The sequence below is a fragment of the Fulmarus glacialis genome, unplaced genomic scaffold (genome assembly GCF_000690835.1).
Source record: "Fulmarus glacialis isolate BGI_N327 unplaced genomic scaffold, ASM69083v1 scaffold22724, whole genome shotgun sequence".
NCBI lineage: Eukaryota > Metazoa > Chordata > Aves > Procellariiformes > Procellariidae > Fulmarus > Fulmarus glacialis.
Genome location: NW_009207703.1, coordinates 8,303 through 33,672, shown reverse-complemented (window position 1 = coordinate 33,672; position 25,370 = coordinate 8,303). Strand labels below are relative to the sequence as shown.

Genomic DNA, 25,370 nt, shown 5'->3' with positions numbered 1-25,370 from the left:
CACATTTGCACTGCCCTGAACCACACTGCCTGCTGGAGAGTGGCTGGCCTCTGCAGCAGACAATTTTCAGAATTCAGATGGGAGGCAGGTGTCAGAAAGCAGAATTGAACCCCTGTGATTAACTTTTGAAATGAACAACCCCTCTCTCAAAGCTTTTGTTTATGCTTCTATGCCACCTTCCCTAGTCTGTCTTTCTTGCAAGTCCCCAGGGGTACACACCTACCTTCTCCAGCTCGGAGAGCTCAGTATCAGGCTGGTTTCCCTCAGAACTGTCATCTGCTTGAGAACGATCTGCAGAGCCGGTTTTGCTGCCATCAGTCTTTTTTTTCCTTCCTTAAAGAGAAAAGCAACTTCAGAAACAAAGGCTACAGTACGCTCAACATTAGACAGCACTTGCAGCCAGGGAAACGGCACAGGCTGTACTTTAATCAGCCCTAAGAAAGCATGGAGCATGCACAGGCTGCATGTCATCCGTAGCCAGGATCACAGTCCAAAAGAGTCAAATGCATTTGGGGATGCCCCACAACTAGCTTCTCTTTTATAAAATCACAGTAAGAAATTAAAGCAAGTCTCACTGTTCTTACTGTAATTTAAACATTATGAAGTGATTGCAAAAATGAGTGGGACATCATCTTAAAAAATGCTTGAACCAAAATTTCATGTTTCTTCCTCAGACACAGTATTGAGAAAGGAAGAGGACCTGGAAAAGGAAGATAAGACACAACTACAGAAGGGACTTGCAGGGATGCCAAGCCAACAGCAGAGTAGCTCAATTAATTCCTTGCAACAGCCTTCACTTCTGACAACGGTAGGGAGATTCTCATACCTGACGCACTACGTAGCGGAGAGATCAAAGAAACTACGTTGATTTCAAGTAATGCAGAGGATGTATTAGACCAAACAGACAGCCAATAAGTCAGCAGGGCCAAGTGACATTCACACAAGGTCCCCAAAGGAATTCAAATGCAACATTTCAGAACTGCTGGCCACAGTGCCAGAGGACCGATAGCTTGCAAATGTAATTCCTCTTAATAAAAAGGGATCTAATGAGAATCCAGAGAATGAAAGACCAGTGAGTCTATCTTCCATCACTTGGAAAATGGCAGAGCTGTTTACAATAAAAAATAAGATCACTGAGCACATGGACATACAGTCTGTTGGGGAAAAGTCAGCAGGGCTTCTGCAAAGGAAAACCTTGCCTCACTAGCCTGCCAGGGTGTTGGTTTCGTGTGGATAAAAGGGATCCATCAGCCAGAACAGATTTAGATTTCCAAAAAGACTTTGACAAGGTTTTACACCAGAAACTATTAAGGAACTGAACTGGAATAGTGCTTTCTTGGACTGAAAGCTTGTTAGAGAAGAAGCAGCAAAGGGTAGTACTTAATGTGCACTTTTCAGATGGAATCAGCCATTGAGTCCTTCAGGAATCGGTTTTATTCAACTTCATAAGCAACCTGGAGAAGGGAATGCTCAGGGAAATTCCCAACATGTGCAAAGTTTGGCATACACTTTCATCTGCCCTTCTATAACTGCTGTTCTGATGACCATCAGAGACTTCTGCTTTTGTATATCTGTGAACCTTTCTGGGGGCCAGGCCATAGATGAAGTGAAACAATATCAATGAAGCTGCATCTTTTATTGCATTATCTTTGGAAGAGCAGAGTCAGACAGGAGAAGGTCTTCCATGTCATAATAAATAAACCCTCTGAATCAGACTGGAAGGTGAATTTGATATGTTATGTCTCTCCTAAGGAGCTTCTTGTTCCCTTTCCTCTGAGGAATAGTCTTAGGCTAGATTTTATGACAGTGCTTGAGCTGATCTAATGGCTCAAGGGTAGTCCTTCTCCTCCTACTACTTCTTTCTCCTGTTCCCAGCCACACACACCTGACACTTGCCTTGCACTGACTCAGGAAGCCTGATCACTGGTTAAGCAGTCAACTTGTTAAAATAGCAAAAAACTAACCTAGCAAAAGTAAATAGCCAAAATAGCCACCATGTAATAACACAGGGCAGGAAATCAGGCATCTGAGAGTGCAGGTGTGAGGGGGAGAATGAAGCCTTCCCCTATTTGTTGGCACTAAACTATTTAATTTAGCTCAGGTACAGTGAGATGCTGCACACTTAAAGGAGGAACAAGGCTGGTGTCAAAACTGTATGTTCTCAAGGCTGCGACCCATGGTCACAGCACTCACTGATTTTTTTGTAGGCAAGACAAGCTAAGCTCAGGAATCTCTTGGTCTGGTCTGGGCTTACTAGTCTGAGCACTTCTGCTCCTTCAAAATAAAATATCTAAAGTGATGGATCCTCCTCTTGTCTGCAGAACGTAGTCATAACTTTCCTTCTGCCTTAATCACTCTTATGTGACAGGTCCAGTCCCCGCAGAATGGGTTTAGCACAGAAGAAAAGGGCTCTCCAATCTGTGGCCTCCAGTTGTTTTCATTGAATGGAATGTGAATTTTTGTCCAGTTTGGCTCAAAGGCAGACATGTTTCCAGGAAATGTTAATCTAAACTAGAAATAGAACTAGAGACAGAAAGAACAAAGCAAATCTACTTCAGCTTGAAAAACTGAAAGGCAAATTCTGTTTCTTCTCTGTGGGAGCTAGCAATGGGAAAGGATGAAAGAAGCGTTTCCTTGTGCAGTAGAGCCTTGACAAGGTTCCTAAGAGATCAGTTAGGTACAACCTAATGGTCAGGGATTTGCAGGTGCAGTACCAGAAAATTGCACAAACCCGTCAAAAAGGCACAACAACTTACTGCTTCAGGTGAAAACAGTCAATGAAAGCCCTGGATTTTCATTGTTAAATGCTAAGCATCAGCTTTCCCAAGGAGATAGACTATCCAACACCTGTTTGGAGTAGGATATTTTTACATCTCCACTTCAGCTGCAACAGGAGTTGATCAGATAAGATTTCAAGCTAGATAGACCTTGCCAGGAATTCTGTGCTTTATGCATACACAAGTGCAATGGCTGCAGTGCAATACGCCAGTCAAACCCCACATCACATCTGTTTGCTTAAATGTTTTAAACTTTCTTTACCATTCCTTTTTCTCACTGGACCAACAGCATTAATGGACGGTACGGCCTCCAGGGCTTCAGAGTCAAAAGTAGCTGGTGGTGGGACGTAGCCAGGGGTTGCTGAAAGAGCCAAAATGTAGAAATTGGGTTGGTTCAGCTTCTGAATAACAAAATACAGGCAAGACACGTATCTAGAGGAAGTACCATACATTTCACTGTCGTGGTGAACGTCCCTCTGCTCTTATGCTGAGGTGCATTTAGCTCCAATTAGCCTTATCATATGACCACACTGCACTGGAATTACAGCTCTTTGCATTCCTCCACGAAGGGAGGATAACAAGTGCTCAGCTGTCCTTGGACATATGTCCATGTTGGTGAGGCTTAAAGGGGTGTTCTAGCATGTCTGAGCCCTTTCTGTGCTGGCCTTGTAGTGCTCTCAGAGTAGCAGAAAGGTGTTGAGGCTGCACTTTATTTCGGATGAAGTTGGTCTGTTGGTTTACAAAAACAGCTCTTAATGGATAGCTTGTGTAAGAGTACGTGGAAAGTGACAGTGTATTCTTCATTACGTTTATCTTATCAAAAACCTTTTCAATGTGAAAGGAGATAATAAGTAAAGGGGGAAGCCATATACAAGAACAGACAGACAGAAACCTGGTAGACAAGGGATAATGGAGACAATGCCAAAGACCAAAAGTCTCCAGTTTGTAACTGATGGGATATTAAGAAACTCCAGGCATGGCTTTGGGAATGGACACCTGGACTTTGTAACTGATAAGATGGGAAGAAAAAGAGGAACTTGAGGATTTGGGATATTCTGATGGGGTAGGGGAAGGGTAAAACTATGCAAATTAATGAAGGAATGTGCAGGGAAGTGGGGTGGGGAGGAACAAAGAAGGGAATGGGCAGAAACAGTGTAAAAGGGACTGGCCATGAGCGAAGCATTGCTGGTCAGTAGAACTGTCCGATCAGTACGCTTGTCTGACTGAACCCTGTGCCTGATCACCGCAGTCTGTACTATCTTCTTATTAAGTACTTTCTTAATTATCTTTCAGTGTAATCTCACTATCCACTATGTGCGTGTGTGTGTCTGTGTGCATGTGCACACATGCCACAAGGACTGAATGCCAACTACTGGTGAGACCTGTGTGAGTAAATACTGGGCCAGCAACTAGAGTTGGAGCACCTTGAGGCCTGCGGTGTCAGCAACTGCAGTGAGCGAGGGTCTCAGTGTCAGTAGTTAAAGGTGCCATAGTTCTTGGGAGCATCTCTTCAGGTCACATAGACTTTGTGTGTGGAGTCTGTGCCTGTGAGATGAGTGTGTGAGTGTGCATGTCTGTTTGCTAACGAGCAGCAAGCTGGAATAGCCAGTGAGTGGAGCAGATTAGAGGGCCTGGGATCTGGGCAGGCTATCGGGTAGACGGAGGGGTTGTGCCAATATTTGTGGTATCTGCGAATGTTCGTGTGCTTGTGACTCTAGAGTGTCGTGTGTGTGCCTTCACTTGTGAACTTCAGTCTTTAGCAGCTGAAGAGCAGGATGGGGACTTGGCTGTCTGTACTTATGTTTTATGTGAGTCCTATACACAGGTGCTGTTGAAGGCAGCACCTTCTCTGTGGCAGTCCATGTAGCTGTGTCCATTGGCCTGGGACAGAGACCCCAGGATCTCCATGCTGGACTCCAGCGGCTAGGCAGGAGGAATTCATGGGCCTAGAGCAGCTGGATTCTTATAACATCCCTTAACAGTTTGTTCCAACCTGAATACTGGAGAAACACACTGTTTCTTTAGGATAGAGGCTGGGTTACTCCAGTATCCACCATACTCAGGCAGATTCTGCCAAGTCTGCCTGAGAGCAGTCAAAGAGATGTCACTGAGGAGGTGATTGAGAAGAGCAGCTTGGATTCAGACAAATTGAAAACAGTAGCTGTCCATGCATGAACTCTTAGGCCACTGTAAAAATGCAGTATGTGTTACCATATACTTTCTCCATTGATGTTTAAGCCAATCCCTTTCACTTCACAGCTGGCACAGGCCCAGAACGTACAAATGTTTCATACTCACCTGCCAAGCATTTTCCCAGCACATTCTGCAGCTCTGTGATGTTCTGTAATCGAGTCAAAACTTTCCCCTTCATCTCAGCATCCTGTTGCTGGCAGAAGGCATTTACAACCTGGAGATACAAACCAAACTCACTGACTTAGGGAGATTTGTACCCACTTTTACCACTTTTTCTTTTCTGAATAACATCCTCAAGTCCTGAATGAGCACACAACACAGCACAAGTGGCCTGTGTGATCAGATCCAGACTGCATGAACAAAGCTCATCCGAAGCCCATGAGAACATGGACATAATTGGTGCGATCTATGAAAAGCAATAGAGCAACACCTACAGATCAAATATTAACTGAAGAACAGGAATTAGCAGACAGCACATTGTCGGGTTCCATGCTGCTTGTGGCCCTGGACACCCCTTGGCACTTTCCAGGTCTGCCAGGAAAGAGGCAGTCCTGGGAGAAGAGCAGGAACAGGGAGGACCGAGGATGTGGAATTGCACCAACTCTGACATAGCTCATGTTATCAGAATAACCCCAGCAGGGAACATTCCTACTGACCATCGATGTTAGCAAATACATGGTCCAAATTTGCTTGAAGGCACTGCATTTGACCCTCCTGTAAGCTCACAGAGGTATAGAACAAAGCGCACAATCACAACCAAGTTTGCAAGGGACCTGTGGAAGCCTCTAGTCCAACACTCTGCTCAAAGGAGCATCAACTAAACAGGTTTCTTAGAGCCTTTTCCAGTGGAGCACTGAGCATCTCCAAGAAAGGCGATCCCATGGTTTCTCTGAAGTGGAGCACAACCTTTCTGTTAGGTAACAGAACACCATAGTAAAAGATCACAATATGCCCTCCCCTCTGGCTTCCCCTCTCCAGGCTGAACAACCTCTGCTCTCCCAGCCTCCCCTCATACACCATGCGCTCCAGCCCCTCATCAGCCTGGTGGTGTCCGCTGGACTCCAGAATGACAATGGGAGCCCCAGACAGACACAGTACTGCAGGCAGGGCCTCACACATGCCAAGCAGAAGGCAACAATCAATGCGCTTGACCAGCTAGTGACTCTGCTGCTCTCCAGCATGGTGATACTGACCTTTCTGATGCTCCCTTCATAGTTTAGACATACATTACCTCATAATTTAGACATATATTTGGGGTTTACAGCATCCTCCCTGCAACAGCAAAACCAATTTGCATACACCAAAATGTGCCAGAGTGTACACACTGCAGCTGAGTAGCAGGTGGAAAACTGACATGAGCAAGGCAGTCCTTAGAGCCTCTGACCAAGAAAGCAGAATTGCTGCTAGCAGCAGGATAAAGGATAAATGATAATGAAGAGAAAAACACGGAGAGATCACCAGGACCTTGCTGGAGAAGGTTTCCAAGAGGCAAGACTCTTCTTCAATAACAATTGCACCCCTGAAGCCTAAGATTCGTGTTTGTAAGTGCTGCTCCTCAGTGCCACTCCAGAACCTGCAGACAAGGCTCTACTCACCTCACGAAACCAGTTGAGAGCATAGAACAGGAGCGAGCACAGAAATTCCCGTTCCTGCTTCGATAGAGAGTCCAGCTTCCCTTCAACCTCCAGGTCAGTCAGGTACAGGGGGCAACCTGGGACAGAGCAGGAAGAGAACACGTTGGACTGTGTTTGCTACCCACCCTTTGGTCTTTGCATGGACAAAGTCTCTTACCAAAGCCTGTATCAATTCCAATGGCTATATGAAGTAAGCCTCGTCAGCCACTCCATCCCCAGACAAAGCAATTGTCTCCCTTGCCTCCCTTCCACTTTGTGGGCAACAGAGCATCTCAGCCTCCTTCACAAACTGCACAATTCTTCCTACAACTGCAGGAAGTCTTTGCAGATCCGGGGCAGGAACAAGTCAGCCAGACAGACTCTATAAAAGGTCCATTTCCCATACCTAATAAGGCATCAATCTCCTCCAGGCTTCCACTGTTTTGCTCTCCAGTGTAGAGCCTCAGCAATCGGAAACAGGGTGACAAACATATCGGTGACACTACCCTGGGGGGAAAAAAAAAAAAGAAATGGAGTGGGTCCTGTGTTTTATATACCTCCAGAATGCCCATCACTTTTCCATTATGTCCTATGTCCTCCCTGTGCCACCTTGCCTATTCCTTCTATTTTGCTTCTTGCAAGTCCCAGCGACACAGAGCAGAAATGCACCATACGGTTGGGGAAAAAAAAAAAAAAAAAAAAATTGGTGATCACCAGTTTTCTGGAAAAGCATATAAAGGCAGAAAAACAGCTGTAATGAACAAAAATGGGGTACAGATTTATTTCTGGTAGAGATCAAAGTTGAATAATTCAGGAGGAACTATAAGAAATTGTGCAAAATACAGCTGTAAGCAGTGGAGAAACCTTCTTGAATGTTTTGTAGCATGCCACTGCTCACATTCTGAGTGAGAAAAATTAACATTTTTCTGTAGATGCATGTAAAGTAGCTATATTTTCTTTTATTTTAAAGTGATCGTGTCTTTTTTTAAGCACAACTAAAATCTCACCAAATCTTATGACAATATTATGCAGGATATGAAGGTGCCAGTTAAAAAAAAAGCCTTTTATTATTTTTGACTTTTATGCCCTACTGTTTAGTTGGACTTTTAAAATTTGTTTTATTTTATTTCATGCTTCCTATTCCATTTTCCAAAGACAAAGCCCTTATTTCTCAGTCGAATTTCACTTGTGGCTGCATGTTTGTGGTTTTGCTCTGGAGCACAGTCTATGTTGTCCAAGTACAACTGAAGGTGAGAAAAATCGTGTACTGTTGACGCATACCAAGTCTTTAGTGACTCTCTATTTGAGAATCATTGCTCAAAATATCAATTTTGTCACCTCAGAGTTGCCTATCCTTCTCAATATGGCATTCAATATCACCATAACACTGGAAGAAAGAGCTACTATTCTCATATGACAGATGGGAAACAAGGCAGATGCAGCATGACTTACCAAAGATCACCTAAACAGCCTGAGCCAGAACAGACTGCCAGTTCCCACCCAGCTTATGCCTCTAGACCTATGTGAATATATCTAACAGCAAGAGAAGGAAAAGAACACTGGAAACTGGTAAATTCTCTGACCAGCTCTTTAGCCGGCACTTTGGCAGGCACGGGTGATAACAGTGAAGTGCACCAAATGAAAACAATTCCTTTACCTTTACAGTCATCCCACAGTTAAGTGTCAAAATACCTTTTACTTTGGTTACTCATTCCATCAGTGACCCTGCCAAGCTCACTGTGCGACACCAATGGTAAGAGGTTAATAGCAATTGCTCCCTGACTTTCATCTTCATCCAGATTATACAAGGACTTCACTGGGAACAAGAACGAACTGCAAGGAAAGACAAACAAGCTCTTGTTGACAAACTTAGTTCTCAGTGACAGAAACATTACAAATACTTAGCCTATGATTAGCATACCCATCCACTGTGGGGTTGAGATCCACCACAAAGTCACTGGGAAAGTCCTCCACCAAACTCTTCCCAAACTCGTCCTATAAAGAAGGAAAACAAACCTGCTCAACAAAGGGGCTCAGTGAAGAAAGCTTCAACAGCAGTGGAATGAGGAATCTGCCACAACCAAAAAAAACCGAGAGCGCTGAAAGAGGATTTTGTATCTGATAATCTCTTACAGGACCTTAAGCATGCCTAGAACAAAAAAAGTTCTCAGACTGAAGTGAAATTCTCAAATCGACTCTGTCCTGCCAATGCCTGAAAAACACCGTGTTTCTGAAGAATTCATTTTAGTGATTAAGTTCAAACTACTCTGCAACGTACCAGAAGCTGCAAGTCCAAATTCCCCTTCTGCTTCTCAATCAAACTGGCGAGTTCATCATAGTACAGAGCCAAGACCTCTGGTGTTTGCTCACAGCAGAAGCCCACAAGGTCCAGCAAGGTAGAAAGCTGTAAGGAGAGAGAGCAGTCTGCAGAAATGGGTAAGGTAAATGGATCCAACTCAAGCTTTTACCCTGAGTTACTTTTACACTAATTTACTCTGAGGCATATCCAAAGCTTCATCTCTAGGATGACAGCCCATGGTGACTTGTCTTGCAAAGACCCAGCTTTAAGACGGAACATGGGTCTTTTAAGGTCTTGGCCCAGCTCTACTATGAGATAACATAAAAGAGTCTGACCAGGACCACCCTTAAATAGAGAGCCACCCTAGAAGAAGGTTATTCAAAAGGAATTAAGAAAAAAGGCCAAGGCTAGGCCAAACCTGTACAGAGTAAGTGCTTTCTCTAGATGGCCTGAAAGGCACTGCTGCCGAGCTGAGAGGAAGGCAAAGGTTGCCTTTGGCTCACTGAAGCAGCTTGTCCTGTTTCTTTCCTTCGTGTTTGAAATAACATCTGGATAGAGGACTTGCACTAGATGGCTGCAGTATTGCTTGTCCTGGACTAGCCATAGGCAAGACCAGCGGATGCTGTCTTAATATAGATCTTTGTTTCTCCAAAATAATTTTTAATAGATTCTTGGCTCTACAGTCAATGTACAAGAATCCCAGACCCAGTGGTGGGTGTAAAGCTACACACATACTACTTCACCTAAGACTGTGTTTCCAGTCACGCCTCCTTGCTGACCATATCCTCCCTCTCTCCCACACTGCCCCATTCTTGGTACTCACCTGCCCATCACGCTCGCTGTTCAGCTCTGGTCTCTCCAATGAACTACCATCTCCTTCATTTCTGAAAGCAATTGATAACCTTGCTTTTGTTGCACAACACTTAAGAGATGGCAAAACCCATCACACACACAAGATTCTCTCTCCAGAAATTGGAGAATTATGCATGAAAAAGATGTTCTTTGGAACATTATTAGGAAAAGACCTGCTGCTGTTTGGGACCTTCAGGACAAGACTGAATGTCTTCTTCAAGGATATGGTTTTTCTAACCTGTTGAAACCTAAAGCCCTCTAATCAGTCCACTGACTCAGGGCCTGGAGCTAAGATGGGCTTTTCTCTTCACGTAATAAACAGCAAAAGCATTTTATTAAGAAGTGCAAAATCAGTGAGCTACATAATGCTTCCCAACAGCAGTCAAATTCTTATTTTCCAGGTGCTTTAATCTTTATCACAGCTCTTATCAGGAGTTTGCCTGGTTTATGAATGCTGTTCATAAATTATTTATACAGTACATTGGAAATTGTCATGCCAATGCCCAGCACAGCAGTAACAATCTTTCTCCTTGCTTCTCTTTTAGATTTCCATGTATTCAAACATGGAGCACCTTAGGTTATTCATCCTTAGTGTCAGAAGCTGATCTGCAGTCAGTCCACCACAGTGTTCAAATTTTTTTCCAAGCAATAGGTCCTGCTGGTGCTAGTCGAGGCATCCATGAATAGGCATCAACAAGAAATTCAAGATGCCTTTGAGATTAGCAGCACGTGAGCAGTATTGAACAGGTTGTAACACCAAATACCCCAGTCTGCAGAAAAGAGTTTTAAGTTCCTGGATTTTACCAAGATGTGCATGAGCAAGAAGGCAATGCCCCCATTTCTTTGTCCCATTGCCGGTTTGGTCTGAACCAAAAGCATGTTAAATTCATCTTTGCTACAACTTCTCTCACCTTTTTAATGCCACACTGCCTATCATGGTAACAGCACCAATAATCCCCATTTGTTTGTGGTTGGGAACCGTGCTGGAGAGCCATTTCCTGATCACCATGTGCATATCATCCTAAAAAGAAAGACACAGACCATGTCACCACAGAGGTACTTGTGTACATCACTCACAATGCTATTGGCATCTTCACTTAATGTTATCTCCAAAGGCTCCAGGAAAATAGTTTATTGGGATTACAGCTTTGCAAAAGGAATGCACATTCTGCGATTTCCTTTATTATGAAAATACTGGTCACAACTCTAGGTAAGGCTGCAAACAGCATTAAAAGTGACTCACTTTGACTTTGCTTTAATTACTACACAGAACAGGTAGTTGATCCAGGTTTCATCTATAATTAATAGAAGAATATATTAAAAAAAAAAAAGCAGATGGTCTTGGAGCCCTTCACACACAAACAGCAGCTGCAAGAGCTGCCCTCCAAAACACTGTCAACTTCAGGAGGCTGAGGGATGGAGCAGTTTGTGGTGAAGGTCCAAAGAGAGCTGTAGGTAACAGCATACCAGACACCTGGGATTAAGACATTTCTCAGGCTGCCTCCCTTGTCCCCTGGCTGTGGGCAAGCATGCCCTGCACAATTGTAAAGGTTTCTTTGCGGCAGCTCTGTAAGCCCACAGGAGGTCTCAATGCAGCATGCTCTATTTCAACAGCTGTGTCAAGCAGCTGATCAGCTGCACTTTCCCAAAATGGGCACAAACAGTTTTGAAGACTTCTGAAAGTCTGGACCACTAACGACAGACTAAGAGGTCTCCTGATACTGAGAGCATGAAGCATACTCAGTCGTAGAAGTGCGATGCTTCAGGAAAGTTGGGAGTCTTCTGGATGAGAAGTCTAATATTTGCCGAAGAGATCAAAGGCAAAGCACAGAAGAGTGTTTACCAAATCAGCCACAGGAATCCAAGCTGCACCTGCACTGCTGGCAGAGGAATGCTAATCGAGAAAGCCATCATCTTGAGAGATGAGGATGGAACTGCAGACTAGAGGCTAAAACAGGGCAGCCACCAAGAGGTCCAGAATAGTGTCTCTGACAAAGGGATATGTTCTGCCTGATCCCTTAAACTGATAAACTGTAGGTGAAAAAAAGACAGAAGCCTTAGCTAAGCAGACAATCATGGAAGAGGCTGCCAAGTGGGTCCTGACCAAAGCTAAGGGACAGCTCAGCTTCGTGATATCTGAAAGTAGGTATGAGGAAGTAATTGATTTCAAAGCAGGGATGGAACAATGAATGCACTAAACAGAAAAGCCACTTATTTTAGCCAGTTAGCAACAGTCCTATTGCTAGCTTAAGCAGCGATCACTGCAGAAGAACAGCATCCCTGTTATGAGGAGCAGCATTCTCAGACTGCGACAGAGCATGTGTGAGAACTCAGAAGCAGCTTCATAAAAGCAGCACAGATCTCGCAGGCCACTGAAAAACATTATGGAATCAAAACAGCCCTGGTTGCATTGATTTTCCCTACTGGTCCTGCAAAGAAGGAGGTTGGCCCATACAGAGATCTTCAGGGATCGAGAGCTGCATGAAAGCACAAGCTCTGACCAGAGAGGGCTTTTGAGACAGAGGAGATGAAGGCTTGAGTTATGTTATGCAAACTACAAGTGCCAACAAGATCAAACTGGTAGCAGAGAGAAGGACAGTACATAGTTATGCCATCTTTTCTTGACCTTCACTAGGCAAGATGCCTCTGGAATGACCTGTGCAGTGCAAGGACAAACGCCTAATCTGCCTGTAGAGATTCTCGTGTCCAAGAGGCATCAGTTTTAGAAGTACAGTTAAGAGAAGGCAAAGAGGAATTTGGTTCCCAGGATATTGATTTCTTTGGTGATCTACCCCTGGAGTCTTTGGTATCACTGAGGACAGAGTCAAGCTGCCAACCTTGGACCCCCCCAGTCACAAACTGTGACTAGAATAAATTCTAGAGCTTACACGCCTCCCCCTCTTTTTGCAATTTCTGAGGGTGACAGGCAGAACACTTGTTCCTAACGGCTAGTCCTTCTGGGCTGCAAAGTCACCTTGTGTGTTGCCAAGGCAATTTTCGCAAGTTGCACATAAGAAAGAAAGACTTGGGGGCTTGGAGGGGAAATTACTGAGGAAAGTAGTTCAGAAAGGAGCTAAACCTACCATACAACTGGAAATCTTGGCAATGAAGAGCTCCATCTTAACAGGGTGAGTGGGAAGAAATGACTACAGACATGCTGTTTTACATGCCACAGACCAATCAGGAAGAGAGGAAGAGCAGTTTTCCTTCACAGTCTCAAGCTAGCATGTGCAAACATACCCACAACTAGAAACTATGCAGGGACTCAAAGAAAGACAAATAGTCCTAATTTCTAGGAGTTGAGCTTTACGAATGGGAAGATTTTAAACCCAGACATCTCCATTGTGGAATAAATGTCTTTGAGGTATTTCTTTATCTTTATCTGATCACTGCCATGCTCAAGGAGCCACAAATCCAAATCTGATACCACCACTATTATTCTGCAACTGAGTCATACAAGGTATTCTATGTAAAATGAATATGAATTTAGACAGACCAGGTTTGATAGCTTCTCATGTTTAAACTAGACGCACAAAAGGTGTGAAGTCTACCACTTCACAGCAGAGTCCTCTGTTCTGTGTAGCTCAGTTCTTCTAACATGAGTGTCTTTGTTGTCTCTGGTGTACAAATATTAAGCAGCTGAATCGAGATGAACATCTCAGGGAAGAAGCTGAACTATGCTTTCTGAATGCTTCCAAGTGATGGAGAAACAAAGCTTCACAAAGAGGCTGCTGAAGTTACACTTTTGCAAGTCTTCAAGGCTCAACTAGACAAAGCCACAGCCAACCTGACACCATGTTGGTGACAATCCCACTTCGACTGGGAGGTTAGATTAAGACTGCCATCGCTCCCCTTCCACTAACATTTCTATCAACACTACCTGTCTTAGATGTGCAAGAGAAGAGGACCTTTCCAGGAAAGATGTGAGGCATGCAGTCACTGTGATGAGTCCTTGTTATACAGGGTAGGAGAGTCTGGAGCTGCAAGGTGGCTTGCAGCCAGTTGGGGAGAAGAGAATTTTAAGCTGAAGGACACCCTGACATCAATCACTGTTCATAGATGAGGCCACTATTTGCACAACAAAAGCTCTGGAAGTTAACCTAGCAAAAAGGACCAAGGTACAGCCTGAACTCCTTTTTGTTGCATGTCTGTTTACCTGAATGTAGCTTCCTTCTTGCCTCTGGCTGAATGCTAGTGTGCTGAGAATGTAGAAAAGCTTCCGGATCTGGCATGGATTCAGTTTCTGTGTAGAGTCCAAAATGGTCTATAAGAGAGAAGACACAAACTAGCTCAGATATATCAAGAATCCCTTTCCAAGTTCCAATAATACATCAATTGTCAACTGCAGGGAAGCCAATTAACTTTAGCTCTTTTGTACAGGCAGGAAAAAGCTACATTCAAATTAAATAAACATAAATGCAGAACTATTGCTCTGGCCTCAATTATTGCAGTTCACTTTATCAGAGGCTGAATGGGAAGAACAATCTGGCTACCAAAAGCATTTTGGGAGTGCTCCAATCCCATTAGTAACAGCTATTTATCTTCTATCACAGGTTTGGTCACAGCATTCAAAGTATTTGACAAAATGAACGTTATGGGGTTTTTGCTAATATTTCCATTACAAGCCCTGTAACACTCAAGTTGTTAACAATTTAGGGGTTGAATTTTCTGTGCTGGCTGGCATTCTCAGGATATTTCTTCTTCCAGTGCTTCAGTGAAAAACAGTCCCACTGTTTCCCAGAGCTGTGCTAGCTTTCCTACCACTGACATGGCATTTTGCTGCCATTATTTTTCTCCTACTGGCCAAACTCGAGCAGGATTTGAAACGAGGTGTCGAGTTTGACAGGATTAGATAAGCACTTTTGCATCCCTCAGGAAAATTCACCCAGTTTTAAGATTAAAAAATAGCTGTTTGGGGAGATGATTTGTGCTAAGATCTGCATGTTCTCTCTGTGCTGGAGAGGCTCCAGCTCAGTGTCAAATATGCCAGGCATCTGCAGCTCTACAGATCTTTTTACAGGTAACTGGCTAGTCTCTCAAGCGCCTTCGAGATGCATGCCAAACATGGCACACTGCCAGACCTTGAGGTCTGGCACAGCATTGATTAATGTGTTTCACATACAAGCTTTGGTAATGTATCAAAGATCAGCCCATAGAAACCATAATCTGTAAATGATCTGCCAGCACAAGAATATGCAAACAAGGTCAGGAGGAAGGTCAACAGGTCACAGCAGACTGCTGTGGGCAAGTACTCCCCATCACCCTTCTGACAACGCATTCAGTTATGAACAGGAGTTTTAGGCTGTCTCTTTCAAGGACTACTTTCAACCCTGAGTCCTTATCACATCCTCCCTCTGCCAGGAGGCAAGTGAGTCCCGTTTCTTCCTGTTATACCCGTCAAATGTGTGACAGATTGCATTGCAAATTCTTATGGCAGATCTTAATGCCTTTTTAGCATATTTTAAGCAAGTAATTTGAATTTAACAATCAACCAGCTAAACAGCAAGAGGTATATAGCTTTCTCACAGTGTGTACTTAAACTACAGAATCCACCGACACCAAGTGAGCATGAAAAAAGTCAGAAGGGTGGGGGCAATACACATAACCATACTCTTCAAGGGCTCTTAAATACAGGATGTCCTTAAGCTACAAATCACCACAGATGGGGAAGTGTTCAAGAAAAGTATTGCTACCTGCTTGCCCTGCTGTTTTGCTCTTCCCTCGATCTCCACTTCTACTACTTTTGGAAACAGGCAGCTGGGCAGGCCTGACCCTGCTTGTCACTCTTAGGAGTTAACAACCCATTTTTTTCTCCCCATTGAGTACTTTCTTCTTTTAAATTTTAGGACATAAATCTTTTCCCATCCCTACCAGGAGTTTTGTTTTAGGATTCAAATACTGGCTAAAATACTGTCAGTCTTTCAATGTAGTAGAACAGGCAGTCCACAAAGGGGGCAGGTTTTTACCAAGTATTTGAAATAGCTGATGTTAATAAAGAGAGCATTTTCCTTCTGTCATAGGTGTCATTCCACGCCTGCAATTTAAGCATTCTCCAGTTACAGGCAGGGTAACTTTTTTTCTTTGTCTATCTCAATTTCCCCTGTCAAAAAATCATACAGTCCTATCTTACAGCTCACCCCTTCATAGTAGATACCTTTCACTTCTGACCACTGCATTTCTCAAGACAGATAGTTTCACAGGTACGAGCTATTCCATTACCTCTGCTTCTGAAAAGTACTGACCTATTCTGGATCTGGGGCAAAGTGGTGTAAGGGTCCTGAAATGTAGTATGCCCCGAGAAATATTCATACCTTCACAAAGGTGGCATAGCGCATCAGAAGGGATGTGTGCAGCAACACCAAATCAGTGAGCACATCCAGAGAAATGTCCAATTCTGTCTCATTTCCACTGCACACATGAGTCACCAAAGCAGTCACAACCTCCTGAGGAAAAAGCCCCCAGAGAAACCATAGTGAAATGTCAACAGAAAAATGTCTGCCCTGTTCTGCTCCTATAGAATATGTTGATCAAGCACAAATAATCATCCTGAAACTCAACCATATTATTCTACATCCCTTCTCAGTTTGCTCTTTAATTCCTGATATTCACAATATTCTTTCTCCTTGAGCCTGAATTTTATTCAGTTCTAAAAGATCCCACAATTCCATAAAGCAGCGCTTCACCGAATTTTTCCTGCCTGCTTGCTAACACCGCTGCAGCTTCTGCTCTTTGCTACCATCAGATATGATGATAAAAATCTACCCTATTTTCTTAGGCACACAGAACACTGCACCATACCCAGGAATACACTGCCTTCAGCAGTTCCAGTGTCTTAATAATCTTTATCACCAGCAGTTCAAAATTGACATTTTTGTTTCAATAATCTTTTAATGGCCTTACTTCAGTTGACTTCTGGACAGGGATCTTTCTCCACTCCCATCCACTATTTGTGGCTCTGGGTCTTTTCTATGTCACTAATTGCTAATACAGCCATGCTCTTTTGAAATTCTTAACATCTCAAAATATTACTAGACTCACTAGCTTGTTGCAGATGACATTTTATGCCTTCACATCTCAGGTTTTTCCCAGATGCTTTTTGTTTGTCTATTTGTTAAGTTTGCTGTAATAAGTAATGCAGATACAACACTGGAAACAGTCTTAATTATAACCATACTGTGCCCAAAAAAGTGCAAATACATTCAAAAGCTTGTGCAAAACTGTCTTCAATCCCCAAATTTTCTGATGTCAGCATGTCTGTAGGAACTCATACTCAGAGCTGAAAGTCTAGTCTGTGATTATTTCAGAGTATGCAGAAGGAGTCCAAGCTGGTCAGAGCTCTGAGGGAAATCTGTGTAAACTTTTTCATCACAGTAAGTTATCCAAGGAAAGAGAAAAAAGTTTCAATACAAACTATAACAATGGCTTTTTAAAATAGAGGATGCTCAAAGTGATTAGGTAAGACAGAACAGGAATATGGATTTATGAACAAATCTCCTCTGTGACCCTGGGGGCCAGTCCTGACTTCCTGGCTGGACCTCAGTCAATTTGTTTGCTTTCTGAATTGCAGCAAATCCAGCACAGTCCCCTCTGCTCCAGAATTATTTTTCGTTCTGTCATTTCTGAGACCTGCCTGTTTGCTCCCTGCTCCTCCCAGCAGTCTCTGGGCTTGAGTCTCTTGCTACCAGAGTCTTCTTGTGACTGTTCCCCACCTTCTGCTTGGCCTACTGTACGGCACAGACCTCTTTCCAAAGGCTTCCAAATGCCTCAAATCCTCTCCCCCTAAAGGATCACAACATACATTCTAGAACAAAGTGCAAGCACAAATAAAACAGATGCCATCCATCACATTATACCTGCTGGCAGTAAGAGTCAAAGGCTGCAAAAGCTTGTTTGTACATGCAGCTGCCAAAGGAGACTATGGCTGGGTGTGCAGAGTGCAGAAACGTCTGAGCAAGTGCCAGGATTGAAGGGAAGAAGTCTTTGATAACCTGAAATACAGACATCATGAAGGAGAAGATTATTGCCGCTCATTTTAATCACACTCAGCTCCCTAAATAAAGTGCGTGCTACAGCTCACACCGAACGCTTTGCCTAGTTTAGTAGGTGCTTTCCTGCCTTCTCTGACTGTCCTCTCTCGCTCGCACAAACGGGCAACAAGAGCAGACAAGGCACACCAGAATGGGTTTCTCCAACCTTCTCCACACAAAGGATTTACAGATTGGTTAAGAAGCCAACCTGCAAAGCTTCAGAGTTCACAGCAGCATACGCCCTATGGGTGACACCAGGAAAGTCACATTACAGCAATGTACCACTAAATAAAAGCCCCAGGACAGACACATTCTTGGCCTTAAATTAACAGAAGGACTCCGCTACATCAAGATACTCAGAAAAATCTAAGTTAACTTTTAAAGTTAGCTTAATCACACAGAGCTCCTTTGAACAACAAGCTCTTATTCAGATGTAAAGTAGCCTAATTTACTTTATCTTAACTTATTCTGGGAGTTAAACTAAAACTGAATTAAACCCACTTATATTCAGAACAAAACGTGCCTACTTAAAGCATTATTATAGTTCAATTAATTAATTTTAAATTCATAACTCAGTGTTTCTCATCTGCCCTCTACCTCTGACAAGCAGCACTGTGTCATTTTTTGCTGATCTTTTCAGTTTTGTCATAGTAAATGGTAATTTACATTACATTACAAACATATGCCCAAGATATATACACATATTTAGACCTAGAAAACCATTACACTTGAAAAACGGTGCATGTAAACATATGAACTTCTAAAAATACGGTGGGAGACAACAGCATGTCTGGAACACACATGAAGATCTTGGACTAGACTACATCTCTTAGGCTGAAAGGTTTTGCATCAAAATAAAAAGCCCATCCAATTCTGAGGAAAGCTCATCTCTCAAAAAACCACGACAGTTACAACAGAGAACATGTGCCTTGGGAAATTGATCTGGGACGAAAAATTAAAAAACAGAAGTATGTGTACATAACAGGAATAGTATAAATAATGCAGCACAGGGTTAAATCATCATCTGGCAAGATCTTTGAGAGATAAAAGAGAGAGTCCCAAAGCAGAATCAGCACTGACCATTGAATGATTTTGGAAGGCATTCTGCATCAGCTGTTCTGGCACGCAGCCCAGTCGAATTTTGCTCCTCAATACTTTCTCAGTTTGCTTCCTGTTCTTGGTGTTGGTAGAATGGATTAGCAGCAAAACTATCAGATCTAGAACCTTTTTGAGGAAATAACCACCAATCATTATGCTGAAAAGATATTAAACAGTCCAGACAACTGCACACTTTGAAATCAAAACTGAGAAGAAAATCAAGAGCTCAAAAAGCCCTGACAGCCACAACTGTAGAAAAACCTCATCAGTCCAACAGGACAGAATTAGAGCAGGATAACTCTGTCCCTTGACATTTAGAAGAGATGAACTAAGAGTTACAAAGAAAATGGGTAGCTGTTATACTGGGAACAAGTCAAATACCAAAAGAACCACCCATGCAACATCACTGGCAGTTTCTGCTCCAACTAGAAAAATCTCTTCATCTACAACATGAAGAAAGCCCTTGAAAACACCAGCGGAAGAGGACACTCCCAGAGACAAGAGCAGAGTCAGAAGTGTTACCTTATGGTCAGATACAGATGTGCTGTTCTCAATAGCCTAAGAGCAAAAAACCAAGAAAGCTGTTACGTTAGAGTATGATACTATATTCTGAAACCAAACCAAAAAAGGCAGACACCAAAAAAAATACTGCTCAGAGATTTTCTCCTCTACAACAGGACAGCTATCAAAGCCAGGAAACTGGATCTTGCTAACAGCACAGAATCCAGAAGTCACTCAAAAAACCAGCACGAAAATTCAGCTTGAATGAGGACATTCTCAAATAACATCAGGCTTGAAAAAGGAACTAAGGTTCTGAGAAATGAAAGGCTGAGAACAAGAAACAGTCTCATGGTTTACACTGAAATGCAATTTTAAATTAGATATAGCCCAATACCAGCCAATATTGATTTCTTGCTGGACATTTTCAAGCACCTTAAGGCTTCACACAGCTCAGTCTCAACATACGGGTATACATTTTTGCTCTCTTGCAGACAGAAAAAAAACTAAGATTGTTTTTTCCAAAACTCTCTCATAGAGAGAACCAGGTTTATCCTGCATTTCAAGATTTGAGGTCGGTACAGTGGAGCCCAGTGGCCATCTTGCAAGCACTGTGAAATCGGTAACTGAGGAAGAAAGCAGACTCCTGAAAAAGCACTGCTAATTTGGAACACAGAATGAAATCTGGATCAGCAAAATGAAGGGCTAACATTTGTCTTTTGATATTACACTTGATTAAGAAAGGCTCAGGGTCAACCTAGGAGTCCAATTAAATGAGGAAACAAGGACTGAAGCATGCATCTTACCTTAATCCAAGCTTCAGAGACATCTTTCTGAAATCTCACAGCTAACTTGATCACATCAAAAAGTAGCTTCACACAGTTTTGGCTGGTGGTTACTTGGCTCATGGAAGAACTGTAAAGGATCAGAAAGGAGGAGACTCAGTCATTGTAAATACTGTAGTAAAAGGAACAAGGCAGCCTAGCAGTCACAGCAGTTACTTAAAGCAGTCATTCTCTAGAGGGAATGCTCTGGCAAGGATAGGGAGTTTCAGAAAAGGGTGGAAGCAGAGGTTGCAGAATCAACCAAAGATATACTGGAGGGAACTTAAAACAGATGAACTAGCAGCAACATTATTATAAATAGAGTTGCATACCCCCATGCAGACATGGATGTAGATGACTCAAAAGGAACTACATGCATGGCAGGGGAAGCCAGGTCCACAAGGATTGACAAATGTGTTATATTAGCACAAAGCAGGAAGGAATAAAGATGTCAGCACCTTTATTTGGGATAAATTAGGCTCATGTATATAACCATATGTGCCAGAGAGACCAGATAAAAAAGAGCCGAAGGTCTCTTGTCCTATCTTACCCTTGGAGAATCATGTAAATCAGCTCAAGTACCTGGCCTGGACTTGGCTTTTAAGCTGCTTCTGGGAACCTAGGATCTGCAGGGGCAGAACACACGATGACAGATCCAAGCTCTTGCGAAGATCAGAAATCACCTGTAAAACACAAATCCCAGCAGAAATCACTGTGACATGTGAGGAAAGAACAGGCTGAGGAAAAGAAAACACAATCTCACAGAATAACCACAAAATTACAAATCAAAACCTCATGTATTTGTAAAGACTTGTAAGCATTTAACCATGCTCAAACTCTTTTTTTATACTTAGAAAGTGAACCAGCCACACTTTGCTCTTCACTGTCATGTACATGCATGCAGAAAGCAGAAGAGGATTTCTTAAGAGTCACTCCATGAAATTCCCACCTATAACTGCTGTATGTTGCCACGAACTACTTTTATTCTGTTTAGCAGCAGAGCAAGATATATGACAGCCACAGGAATTCCGGGGCATGTGAATTTACCAATTTAACTGCTGTCAAATTGTAGTGGATCAGCACAGACTGGGTTGCATGTTATACACATGCTGTTTTGACAGTGGTCTCCCTGAAAGACTTGGGCAGATCACAATCCACATCTGGCTTAAGCTGAGGCTTTCTCCAAGTGTGGAAAAAAAAGGATGTTCAATAGTTCAGCAAGGCTGCCTTGACAAAACACATCTGGTATTTTAAAAATATTCTAAGTATGTTTCCTTAGATAAAGCAACTTGAAAAACTGAGGAAGCTTACATCTTGGAATGAAAACGGTCCTCCAACAGGAGAACCACCCTTGTAGGGATGTTTCCAAAACATGATTTAGAACAGAACTCAGTGGAGAAAACAAGAAGAGAATTACCAAGGTGCAGTCCCACGTCTGTTCGATACTTCTGGAATTTAAAACCCTTAGAAGGCCTGTACAATGCAAAATTCTTAGATAAAATTCAAAGACTTAAAGTCGCCACCTAACCACAGTTTTTCAGTCTAAGAGTTTAACTCAAGACAATTTGACAGCTTTCAGTTCTTTAAGATGTTTACACCAAAAAAAAAAAGATTTCTAAGAACAAATGAGAAAAATCTGCAATAGCCAGCAGAAAGGAGGAGGTTTCAATTCTCATGCCCAAAAGCATAACCAAATCCATGTCAAAGGACAGATATAGTTTCGTCATGTGCTTTGATACTTAAAATATTAAAAATTTTACTTGAAAACATTAAAGCATACACCTCTGTGTGTGAAGCAACTGCTCTTTGTTAAAACACACACTGGATTAGACAACTTATTGGTCTTTAGTATAGGGAAAATACTGTACCTCTACTGCGTCTGCAGCTTTGACATTATGGAGGATGAATTTTACTACTACAGGCAAATCTTCCAGTTTTACAGAAGGCACAATGGTCATGGCAGACTGCCGCACCTGAGGAGAAAGCAATACTGGATCAGCTGTAAGACTATGGCTCACAGAAACACTATTATGTTAGTGGGAAGGAATCTCTGGAGGCTTGTAGTCCAGAGTCCGATATTCTGCTCAGAGTAGGAATATTGTCAGTACTAGATCAGACTGGCCTTGTCTTTGCTAACTGAGTCTTGAAGATATCCAAGGACGGAGGAAACCCCCCAACCCCTGCCACCTCTTTGATAACTTATGTCAGTGCTGCAGACCCTAACTTATTTTTCCAAATGTCCAACCTGAACCTCCTAGGCTGTAATTTGTGGCCAGTGCCCCTTATAATTTCACTTGGCACTGACAAGAAGAGGTTGGCTCCATCATTTTTTAAGTGGCTTTCAAAAGGGAAAAGCGTGGAAGAGGTGTAAGCCTGTTACGCAGCACTAGCCTTTGGGGACTATGTAAAAAGTATTTAATGCACTCAAATGAACCAATTTTATTCTATTCATAAGCAGCCTAACTGCAAGAAGTGCAACAATCCAGCATGTCCGGAAGACACAAGGCACATCATCTCTTCTCCTTTATCAGCAGTCTGCAGAGAAAAACCATGATCATGCAATTATTTAATTACCAGTCTGCCTCTACTTAGAATATAGCAGTCTAGTCTGGTCACTGTACCTCAAAAAAAGAAATAGTGACAATAAGAAGGTTTAAGGTGGGCAGTAAAAATTTACTGCAGCAGGACAAAGTGCTTTTGCATTTGCTAAAACAGCTGTGTTTGAAGTTTCTGAATGCATACTGTAACAGCCAGAAAACTTCTCTCTGTTCCTCACTGAACGCTCATGCATGTTTCAAAAAACAGTTTTAGCTTCTCTGACTCCTTTCCAATTTCAGCGAGCTCAGGACTTTTAAAGATCTATAGGAGTCAGGTTTAGCAAAATATTTTAAATGACCAAACAGCTCTATCTCTCGTGTTGCTAAGCAGGGGCTGGATTCTGCTCAACTGCTCAGTAAAAGCTCTTACCTCAACAAGAAGAGCTGCATCGAGATCCAGGCGAGAAAGGGCATCCAGGATTGGAACTGTTAGCCGTCTGCCCTGTTTTAGTAAGCAGCTGATACACAAGAAAAAGAAAACAAATTATCCTCTTAATAGAACCATGAATAGATCTTTAGTAAATTGTATGATTCCAGCAGTTTTTGTAGTCACTGCAAAAAAATCTCTGAAACCGACAACAAAATATGCCACTGGCATTATGGAAAGCTTGTTCCGTAAATTATCACTCCTCTCTGAACACACTGAACTGTGATTCTATGGTTGCCTGTTAGAAGCAGATATGAAGAATCTACCTTTTTCAAATCTTGTAAAAACAGAGAGCATGGACAAAGACCTGGTACAAGCCTCAAGCAAGAACTTGAAAATTGGAAGGTCCAATAAATAGAAAAATAAACAGAAAAATAAAGAGAAAATTTCACCATAAATGGAAAAAATTTGTGAGATTGCTGGTATATGATTTAACCACACACATCACTTGGGCCTGGTACCTTCTAGCCACACTTCTGTCCCATGGACGTGCCGTCAGCAAAGTGTAACTGAGATTGCCACCAAAGCCAGGGATTGAATCTGTCTCATGTGTGACCTCTCCCCTAGTCACAGTATTTGCTTTAAGAATTGTAAACATGTAATGAAAGGCACAATGGGCCCAACCAGATATTCGTTTAATTCAGTGTCCTTTTCCCAGCACTGGCCAATAAGGAACAAACAGACTAAGAATTGGACAAGTATTTACAAATCCTTCCTATATAAACTGGTCTGGCTTCCAGCGAGCTGTGGTTTGGCACCTTCTTGACCAAGGGACTGCAGCTGTGTTTAACAGCCTCATGGACTTTCCTTTCCCAAAATTCATCTAATCATTCTTGGCTGCTATCTAAGTTTCTATGAACTTTCTCTAGCAAGAAGTTCTATTTGAATTGTGTTAGTTGAAAAACACATCATTTTCAGCTTCCTGGTAATTCTATTTATGTTCCCTAATTCATTACAACAAGCTATGAGTACTTTTCCACATAAGAAATGGGTAAAGGCTATTAAGAATATGGAAATAAATATGCCTTGCTGATACTGCTTAGATTCTCAGCTTTGAAAAAATGCAAGTAGAGAAAACAGAAGTCTGAGGAGTTTGATTATCATAAAAAATTTAATTGTGTGGAGCTTTTTTGTCTAGAAGCTAAAGCACTAAACTGAGAACGGAAACACAAAGCTACAATTACTTTTGAGAAGGTCCAAGGAACAGGATGCACCATTTGCAGGTATAGGCTGAAATAATGACTACACGGGTGAAAAGTTAATTAGCACCAGCATAAATGTAAGTGATCTGTGTAATGATAAGAATGATGATGTGTATAATTAAATATAGCATAAGACTACTGAAAAAATTATCGTGTAAAATGAATACGCTATAAAAAAAGACAGATATAAGGGGTAGTTTAAGGTAGCGCTCGCTGGGAGGATAGCTATTGGCATTATGTCCCCCTGTTCTTTGGGTCAGTAAATATGCTTGAGAAATGAATATAAAATAGCCAGAAAGTTCTGCTTCATGCATACATTTATTGTGTTGTGGTTTTTTTTTTTTTATTAATAAAAACAATGTTGACCCTTACTGTAGCAGATTCCAGGGGAGGAAAGGGAGGGAAATGGAGGGAAGGGGGGAGGGGGGAAAGGGGGAAAAAAAGGGGGAAAAAAAGAAGAAAAAAAAAAAAGAAAAAAACCCCAAACCAACCAGAATCATCTGTACCTGAGCTCCCTGGCAACCTCACTTTGCTGGAAATCCTCCAGGATCTCAGGTAAACTGGTGATAATATCATGCTGGATTGGTACAGGAGAGACACTAACCATCTGCATTAACTTCTTGACGAGATCCTGCAGACAAGAGGAACACTTGTAAAACACATGAGTCTCACTGCAAGCAAGTGGTCCATTAGCATGGCTACAATAGTGTGCAGGGAAGGTCACTCAGGACGTCCTTTGTCTGGATTTATGCCAACTGTCCTTTAACTCATTGTTAACACTGTTCAAGTCCTATTCAAATCGTGAATCATAGCATAGACTTTTATGGAACAATGGTATTTTACAGGTAGCATATAATACTCTTGGTGAGCAAAGGAAACTGAGAAACCCAACAGCAAGCTTCGCAGTGTTTAGTATGACTTCTTGATTCAGTTAATTGTGGGACTCTCTAGTAACAGCCCTCC

General features: G+C 42.4%; 1 protein-coding gene across 1 annotated transcript in view; it reads right to left on the bottom strand.

The window, feature by feature from the left end:
- LOC104075658 (Fanconi anemia group D2 protein-like) overlaps positions 1 to 25,370 on the bottom strand; it is a gene marked incomplete at its 3' end in the record, with an annotated part of 52,092 nt that overhangs the window by 19,389 nt on the left and 7,333 nt on the right. The window contains 20 exon segments of the mRNA XM_009576236.1: positions 224 to 333; positions 3,040 to 3,138; positions 5,076 to 5,184; positions 6,566 to 6,681; positions 6,990 to 7,090; positions 8,276 to 8,416; positions 8,505 to 8,578; positions 8,862 to 8,987; positions 9,706 to 9,766; positions 10,646 to 10,755; positions 13,891 to 13,998; positions 16,046 to 16,177; positions 17,588 to 17,722; positions 18,842 to 18,985; positions 19,382 to 19,417; positions 20,164 to 20,272; positions 20,764 to 20,864; positions 22,050 to 22,154; positions 23,149 to 23,236; positions 24,914 to 25,038. Coding sequence (XP_009574531.1) covers positions 224 to 333; positions 3,040 to 3,138; positions 5,076 to 5,184; positions 6,566 to 6,681; positions 6,990 to 7,090; positions 8,276 to 8,416; positions 8,505 to 8,578; positions 8,862 to 8,987; positions 9,706 to 9,766; positions 10,646 to 10,755; positions 13,891 to 13,998; positions 16,046 to 16,177; positions 17,588 to 17,722; positions 18,842 to 18,985; positions 19,382 to 19,417; positions 20,164 to 20,272; positions 20,764 to 20,864; positions 22,050 to 22,154; positions 23,149 to 23,236; positions 24,914 to 25,038 — 2,130 coding nt within the window.